General features: G+C 45.0%; 1 protein-coding gene across 2 annotated transcripts in view; it reads left to right on the top strand.

Annotated features, from left to right (window-relative positions):
- Positions 1 to 44: 44 nt before the first annotated feature.
- PDGFD (platelet derived growth factor D) overlaps positions 45 to 9,123 on the top strand; it is a 221,751-nt gene continuing 212,672 nt past the window's right edge. For both annotated transcript variants that reach the window (XM_035008814.1, XM_035008813.1), the window contains exon 1: positions 45 to 219. In XM_035008814.1, the coding sequence (XP_034864705.1) occupies positions 96 to 219 (124 nt within the window). In that variant the 5' untranslated portion in view covers positions 45 to 95. The remainder of the gene's footprint in view (positions 220 to 9,123) is intronic.

Raw genomic sequence — 9,123 nt, 5'->3', positions numbered from 1 at the left:
CCGCCGTCGCTCGGCCCGCGGCGGCACAGGCCAGGGCGGCGGCCAGCGGCTCCGGGAGCGCAGGCGGCGGCGGGCGGCCGCGGCCCCGCGTCCCGATGCGCCCGCTCGGCCTCGTCTACACGCTGGTGTGCGCGAACTTCTGCGGCTGCCGGGACGCCTGCGCGGCGCCGCAGGGCGCCTCCCTCAGGGCTCTGCGCAACGGCAGCCTCAGGCGAGATGGTGAGGGCGCGCCTTTCGGTTCCTTCGGTGCTGGTTTTTAAGGAGTCCCTCTGCTCTGTCGTTGTCGTCAGAGAACTTTTCCGTCCGGAGCCTGCCGAGGGCTCCGCTCGCGGCGGCCCGAGCGCGTCTGCTTGCCCGGGGGGGCCTGGGGGCCTGGGCGCGCGTGCCGGCGGCGGGGGCTCGCGGGGGCCTCCGGGCGCCCCGAGGAGTGCCCCCTGCGCCGCAGCCGCCGACCCCAGGGTCCCGAGCCGCAGACTTGCAGCCGCCCCGGCCAGGCGCCCAACCTTGGGCTGGAAGCCCGATGGATGGGCGTTCGCGACGGGCGGAGCGGCCCGGGAGTGGCGCTCTGGCCGACCTACTCCACTTTTATCGTATCCGGAGGGGACGGGGAAGGATGTCCTTCGGTCCTGCAGTCGTGCCTGAACTGAGGACTCGCGTATTGCTTACCTCGGGGAGATGGCCGTGCGCAGCCTTTGCCCTTCATGCCCCCAGAGCGAGTTTCCCCGCGGGTGCGGAAGCCCCGAGTCCGGGAGCCGGGGACAGCCGGGGCTTCGTCAGCACCGCACGGGGGGGGATGTGCTCCCGGTGTCCCCGCACAGAAGGCTTTCCAGCTGTTGCGAGGAGCGAGGCTGCCCAGCTGACCTGAGCGGCGTCCCAAGCAGGCTTGTTCTCCTTTGCTCTGGAGGACACCCGGGTCAGTGGGTCCCAGACTCTTTAACTGAGCTTGTTTGGTTTCTGGGCCACCACCAAGACCCGAACCTGAGCCATTCTTTCATTCCCAACTGCAGCTGATGTTGCCAGGAAGCTGAAGCTGTTTCCACCATCTGCCTGAACTGACCCAAAGTCTTTGGGTTTTTCCCTTCCTCAGTACCACCTCTCGTTCTGTCTGCCTGCTGAAAGTTCTAACACATCCCCCAAAGAGCTCACCAAGCTCTTCTTAATGGCTTCACTGTTGGACTTGACAGTACATGTTCTCCAGTAAATTCACAGCAGCCATCTTATTCCCTTATCAGTTTCTCTCTTGATATGCCCTTAATTTGGACTTTACAGCAAGGCTTTTGAACTTTGAAACAACAACAAAAACCTAGTGTATTTTCTGGTGATAAGTAGGCTGTGGATTTCAGTGTGCTCGAGTCTTACAAGGTGGTGTAGTCATGTGGAGAGGGCACAGGGAAGCCTCAGGGTCACCGCCTGGCCAAAAGATGCCCCTGTGTTTCCAGAATTACTTTATCACAGTGTTTTTATGTAAAATATTCCAGCAGTGGCTTGCCCTCCATCTTAGTTAAAGTACAGAGTTTTCTTACTAGAACTTAAAAAAAAGGTTTAGGCTCAAGACCAAACTTTTATAGTTTTGCTTCTCTCATTAATGTTTCTGCCAGGGATGATCTTCTCCTACTTGAGTTTTTGGATTTGTTAACGTTTGCACTTTATATGCCCTCTCAGCTGTGTAGAATAAAATGCCATGTATAATTTGCATGACTTCATAGCCATAATTTTGTAATCCTTAGCCTCCCAAGTATCAGTTACAAGATGTCAAGGACAGAAAGTGAAAAGTATGTAACCATTGCCTGGTAACCCAAGATTCCAACTAAAACCAAGGCATGCAGCTCATATTTTTTTAAAAGAATACTCTCCTTTTAGTTTTCATTGTTAAAGCTCTGTACATCTGTCTAGTCTATATGATAAAGGCTTTATTTTATCAGAATTTTGAAAACTAACCTGGAGCAATTTATTCATATTTTAGTTAAAGCTGTTTTGCAATTACTAACAGCACACACATGCACACACATTTTGATTAATTTGGATTGCTCAACACTTTCCTCAATGTCAGTCTCATTTTGCAAACAAAAATAGGTGGGGGGAAAGGTTAGATTTAAAAAAATTGTTATATACTGAGTAAAAAAACTAATATAATGGGTTGTTAGTTTGGGCAATTTTCAAAAGGCATCTTACTCTTTTTTTTTTTTTTTTTTTTAAAGATTTTATTTATTTATTTGACAGCGAGAGAGGGAACACAAGCAGGGGAAGAGGGAGAAGCAGGCTTCCCGCGGAGCAGGGAGCCCGATGCGGGGCTCAATCCCAGGACCCTGGGATCATGACCTGAGCCGAAGGCAGATGCTTAACCGACTGAGCCACCCAGGAGCCCCTCAAAAGGCATCTTACTCTTAAGTGTTACAGAGCATGCATTCTCAAAGAGAGACAAAATTGCCCCAAAGTAGCAAAATCAGATCTTAGAGGGTGAAAAAATCTTAAATACTACAATGGTTTGTGGTCCTCCAAAGGGCCAGTATATATAAAGAGGTAGACAGTGTATCTGTAGTGTTAACATTTCATAGGGAGGAGACATGATTAGGAAAAAAAAGTCTAAACAGGCTCTTGAAGGGAGGAATGATGATAATGAAAAAAAAAAAAATTGAGAAACACTGCCATAGGGTTTTGCTGAGGGGGTAAGAATAAAGGTTCTTTGAAAAAGTCTAGACATCATCTGGAAAATCTTAATCACAACAGTTGGGCTGTTGAGAGAAAGTAATAATGTATTAAATTAAAACCCTTGTTCTGATTCCAGACATTTTTAACTGGTTCCCCCAAAGTTCCTTTGTTAATGAAAACAATAATCTTGTTCTTTTGATTGTCATGTTAAGACAGGGTGTAATCCTGGAGAGGACATGGGCATGGAATGTAATAAGGAGAAATACAGAAGATAGAAGTTTCCAAACATTAATTTAGGGTCCTCAGAAAATCGGGCCCTCCTACTACAAGTGGTAGGAAGTCACAGTAAAAAATTAGCCATGACCCTTGAATAGGGGTTTTAGAAATCGGTATCTAATGATGGAACTATCTTCATTCACAGTTGAGTGCATCAGTTTGTTCCCACTGACCCTGTTAGCTGCCACTTAATGCTGGAGTCAAGATAAGAACAAAGAGGGCAGGCATTCTGTCATGGGCATGCGATGTGATGGATCCTGTCCAGCCTGACACACAGAAGCCGTGTTTTTATTCTACCTGTCCCTCATAGCTCCAGATAGCTGGAATAGCTAGAAATGGTATAGAAGTGTTAGAATCGATCAATGATAATCTCCTTCTACCCAGTGTAGGAGGCCGGTCTGCTGCTGTCTCCTGGCCTTCCAGAACTCTCCATCACAATATGTTTTTATTGTAAAGGGGTTATCTGCAGACCCCTTCCCAGCACCTGCAGAAGGGCTCAGGGTGACCCAATGGTGGTTGAATTTGGTCCCTGTCTCCAGGAGGAAACTAGATTCTGCAGCTAAGAAGGATAAAAGTATCGTTTGCAAAACTTAATTGATTATTTATACTTCCTTATATCATATTTATTATTTTTAACTGATTTACTTTTGATACCCATTCCTGCTCTGCCTCCAGCACGAGGAAAGTCTTAATTTAGCAGCAGAATTCCCATATTCTTGTCTTAGTGCCTGCACGGTTGGTGCTTTTGTAATAACTGGTCACAACTGGTGTTGCTCAGAGTGTAGATCAAGAAGTGTAAGGTAGCAATTAACTGACAGTATTACTTACTTATTTTAAGATCGAGCTAGACAGAACTTCCTGCTGGGGTGCGGGCATTGGGGATACAGATGCACTCTTCCTTTTCTTGACCTTTTGTTGTTTTCTGTGTCACTTTCAGGTGCTGGTGGGAAATGATTCTGAATTTAATGTTGTTTGTTTGCTTAATATGCCGATACTTGAATGGTCTGTTACATTATCATTATCTAGTCATAGGCCTGCAGGTTTACTAACTGTGGTCTTAGATCTTTAAGGAGTCAACCTTGTTTCTTAGATAATGTGGGTTTCTGTCGTCAATGATGACAAAGATTAGATCTGTTAGAAAAGGCGACAGAACAGAGGACAATGTAAACAAATTATTAGGGTTTATTTGTTTTTTTGAAGTAACACGGACATACGGTATCCTCTATATGCACCCCTATATATAGGATATGTGTTCTGTATATTGCAGCATTATTTACAATAAATTATTTTTAAAGTGTTGGAAAGCTGAGAATCAGATTAGTGTCAGGTCTTATGTTCTTCTGGGTTTATATTTTCTGTTCGACTCTAAGGGCATTAAAGTTTCATCATCTCATAGAGCATCGTGGTGATTATGTATTTTAAATGTTAACGTGGCTATGACTTGCTGCCATGGGTTATAGTATTTAATATAGATTCTTCTAAAGAGACGAGTTTAAAAGGGTGGACGTACACTCTATAGGAGGAAATGCCACTAGGTTGTGAGTTATGGTAGTGACGTTGATTTTTGTTTATGGGATTTCCCTTCAAGCAACGAGAGCAAAACTTTATTGTTTCAGAACAGTATGGTCAACCAATGGAGCAGTACCCAGAGTCATCGATCTTTACTGACCAGTGATAAGCATGCTGTCACACAGGTCTCTTGAGTATGCGTGGTCTCAACCCCGTCATTCTGAGTCTGGAAGGATGTGTGTATTTATGTGTCTGTCCTTGAGAGCCGAGTCATAATGCACATCATCTCCCTTCTGGAACTACTCTTCAACTTTCCCAGCTGAATTGATCTGATTAGCTTAAAAAGGTACTTCCTAAGCATTAATAAAATTCTTCCTTATATTAAAATAAGAACATCTTTTAAGTGAGCCGGGTGTGGCTGCCCCTAGCTCATCTATGCCCTGTCCTTTAGGTAATGATTTGTCTCTCACAAAGGAGTCAGAGGGCTTAAGGTGGAAGTGGATCACGTTTGAGCTCTCTGTCCTTTTTTAAGGTTGTCTCCTTTTAGTTCGTTCCTTCCTTGGTCTGGACTGTCCTCTAAACATGGAAGTTTGGAAATGAATGTACAAATAGTTCTTTGTCCTGAGCTCTGCTGCTGACCCCCGCTGTTACTTATTCATCTCTGTGGCAATTATTTATTGTATCTCTAATCTTTGCCAGTTGCTGTGCTGGATGCAGAGTTATCTAGCACATTATGAATAAAACATGCACGGGTCCTGCCTTCTTCCAGCCTATAGTCTCCTGGACAATAGAGACAAAAGCATACTTCGTGCCAGTGTGGTACTGTTGTCTTTCAGGTGCATTCGGGAGAGTCCCAGGATTCCCCGCCCCTTCTTCGACAGAACTATTTCACACACGTCTCTACATTTTTGCTTCACATATCTGAATCCATCAGAAGAGTTTTATTTGAAGAGGATTTATTTTGCAATTAGAAAAGTGTGAAGGCCCAATGTAGTGTGATATTTGCTTTTATGGAGGAAATGCACAGGGGTATGGGAATTCGCAAGGAGCACCTAATGGAGATTTGAGGGATTGGGGAAGGCTTCCTGGAGGAAGTGGTGTCTAAACTGGGGAATGAAGGGTGAGTAGGAGTTAGAAATTGGGGGCGGTGAGGAAGGAGGGTGGAGATTGCCAGTGGGAGACAGCCCTTGCCAAGATTTGGAGGTGAGAACGTAGCCATCAGGTGTCCACTAAGTAAAGGCCTGGGACGTGATGTTAGGGAGTTCGGCCGTTATTTGTAGGGCGGTGAGAAGCCACCCAAAGAGTGAGTTTGGAGAAAGATAGGGCCTGTGCTGTGTTTGAATACTGACTGCCAACGTTCCTGAGAAAGTCAGCCAGGCCAGTGATGTGATCGGGAGCAGTCTCCCTATACTTCCGCTGCCCCTGGGACATGAACACGGGACCACTTAATTTTCAGCATGATTGTGGTGGACGTGACTGGTTTTCCTAGCGTGAAATTTCCAGATGTGAGTTGCCAGTGTCCTGGGACGTCACTGAAGTCCCCTCACCCTGGGTGTCCCCGCTGTGGCTCAGCATGCCAGATGCGAGATTCTGCTCCCTGTACCTGAGGTCTCGTTCAGATCATGTAGAGAGGGAAAGCAGCCTGTCTGGGGTGTTTACCACGTTTTAAGGTATTTCAAACTTCCATATTTCAGAATTAATGCAATTTAAAAGGGAACATTTTTACATTGACTTTTATGTGAAGGACGGTTTGGGCAAAAAGGTACAGGGGGATATAATACATAATAGCCAAAAAGAAAGAATCCAAGACAAATACTGCATCCAAAAAAAAATGTTCCCCCTCCCCACACTGTATTTCAGGACCAGATGTAAGTCATGAATAAAGGAATAAGCTCATGAGACACTAACGTGCACAAGGGCACATACGGGAAGAAATATTTTCTTCCAAGGACTTTTTTCCAGAATGAGAATGAAGTATGCCTTGTTTTTACATGCATTGGTGATGCATATAATAATATATCTTTGCTCTGCTCTGTCCCGTGGTATGCTGACATCAATATATTAGCTTTAATATTCATAGATTAATACTGTGCTTTTTTGTGCTTTGTGCTGTGTGCAGGTTGGTGGTTTTTGTGTAATTGGGAGACAGGCATCTCCGGAAACAGCCTGCTACAGACATAGGAGGTGTCTTTCGTATGAGGAGGGGTGTTTTCTGATTTTAGGTTTTTCCCTTGAGCACTTTTTTGGTAGAGTGTTGATGAGGACAGACAGCGTTAGACAGCGCTTTGCCTGCAAAAGTGAGCCAGACATGATTTGGAATCTTGTATCATAGGATTCTTGATTTCTGGAATTTGGAGGCCAGCAGGCCTTCCTGGGACTGCTGGGCATGCTGAATAATATGCCGTGTTAGTTTTGAACAAGTCATTTCAGACCCAACAGGTTCTGCATTTCACTGAGACATGCAATAAGCAATGTAGCAACGGCCCACTTTTATTTTTTAAAGATTTGATTGATTGATTGATTGATTGATTGATTTTAGAGAGGGAGTGCATAAGTGGGGCAGGGGGGAGAGAGAGAGAGAATCTTAAGCAGACTCCCTGCGGAGCCTGGAGCCCGACGTGGGGCTCAATCTTATGACCCAGAGATCATGACTCCTACGGAAATCAAGAGTTGGATGCTTAACCAAATGAGCCACCCCAGCGGCTCAGTAACAGCCCACTTTTACAGACTTTAGCTCTTCAGCAACCTCTACTATGTAAAATGCAACCAAATGAACCAGTTAAGTATGCAGCAAATCCCCTTAAAAGCCAACATCAGTGTTGTAGTTTATAAGTTCATGTGGTAGACACTGAAAGACTCTTCGCCTGTACTTTCCATCTAATTCCATCCCGCTTGTTTTGGTGGTTTTTACATCCATAGCAGAATAGGAGCGTGATATTGGAATAGAGAACAAGACTGGTTCGAGTTACGCACACTGTTGGTACAGATAACTGACAGCTAGTAGTTTTTCTGCCTCTTGGTATTTCCACGCCTTGGAAAGCATTCATAAGATCTAAGCAAGCATAGCTGGCTTAGGCTTCTTATTGAATAAGGCCAAAAAAGTTCCTGCCTGCAATGTCTGTGTCCCCTCAGAATTCATACATTGAAATCTTTTTTTTTTTTTAAAGATTTTATTTATTTATTTGAGACAGAGAGAATGAGAGAGACAGAGAGCACATGAGAGGGGGGAGGGTCAAAGGGAGAAGCAGGCTCCCTGCCGAGCAGGGAGCCCGATGCGGGACTCGATCCCGGGACTCCAGGATCATGACCTGAGCTGAAGGCAGTCGCCCAACCAACTGAGCCACCCAGGCGCCCTATACATTGAAATCTTAACTCCCAGTGTGATGATATCAGGAGGTGGAGCCTTTGGGAGGTTTTTAATGGCATTAGTGCCCTTATCCAAGGGACACCAGGGACATCCCTCACCCTTTCTGCGATGTGAGGATACAGCAAAAAATACTGGATCTGCCCAGGCCTTGATCTTGGACTTCTGGCCTCTAGAACTGTGAGGAATAAACTTCTGTTGTTTAAAACCCACTCAGTCTCTGGTTATTTCATTGCAGCATTCTGAATGGGCTAAGACATGCCTCGCTCCAGATGTCACTAGGGAATTACTATATTACAGCCCAGTAACGTTGCTGATTTTTAAAATCATGTCCTTGATTAAGGCGCCTTGGGGGCTCAGTTGGTTGAGTGTCCAGCTCTCGATTTCTGCTCAGGACATGGTCTCAAGGTCGTGAGAATAAGACCCGCATCTGGCTCTGCGCTCAGCAGGGAGTCTGTTTGGGATTCTCTCTCTCTCCCTCTGCCCGTCCCTACCTCCCTTGCAAGCATGCTCCCTCTTTTTCTCTGTAAAGAAATTAAATAAATGAAATAAAATTATGTCCTTGAGTCATAAAGGAAAGTTTAGATAATGTGTTTGGTGGGTTTACCAGAGTCCTGAACTGAGAGTGGTATTAGCTTAAGTATATATGGATCTCAACCAGAAAATTGGCATTTCTGTGACAACACTGTGGAAAAGAATGATTGTAGCCTGCATGATAATAAACATATTATCATTCTTTTGGTGGTAGATTTGTGTTTGTCAAGAGGGAGATGAAGAGGAATTTTATTGGCACTTTGGATTAGACCATATTGGGGTCAGAATTCTTAATAACTTGAGTGAAGACATAGAAAACACATCTGCTAAACTTGGGTATTTTAGCTGTAAAGAATAGTTAGAGAGTTGGAGTAGATGCAGAGATGCAGGCTTTTGCTCTAAAGGGCCAGATACTAAATATTTTAGGCTTTCAGGCTATAAGGTCTCTGTTGCAATGACTTGACTCGACCATTGTAGTGTGAAAGCAGCCATGAAATTACATAGAAGAGCAGGTGTGGCTGTGTTAATTCCAATAAAGTGTTACTTGCAGAAACAGGCAGTGGGCCTACAGGCTGTAGTTTGCTGACTACTGAATTAGAAAATCCACATGCTCTTAGGTGGAAATGATGGGCTGATTCTATGAAATTCAACAGGAATAAGTGAAAAATATCATTCTTTGGCTAGAAAACAAGAGCAACTACATAATTACAGAATGGAGTAACTTGGATTAACAACAGCTCATACCACGATGGATGGATGGATGGATGGATGGATGGATGGATGGATGGATG

This window comes from Mirounga leonina, unplaced genomic scaffold (genome assembly GCF_011800145.1).
Source record: "Mirounga leonina isolate KUSES-001 unplaced genomic scaffold, KU_Mleo_1.0 Mir_153, whole genome shotgun sequence".
Classification (NCBI taxonomy): Eukaryota; Metazoa; Chordata; class Mammalia; order Carnivora; family Phocidae; genus Mirounga; species Mirounga leonina.
Note: the sequence above shows the minus strand (reverse complement) of the source record. Positions and strands in the feature narration are given on the sequence as shown.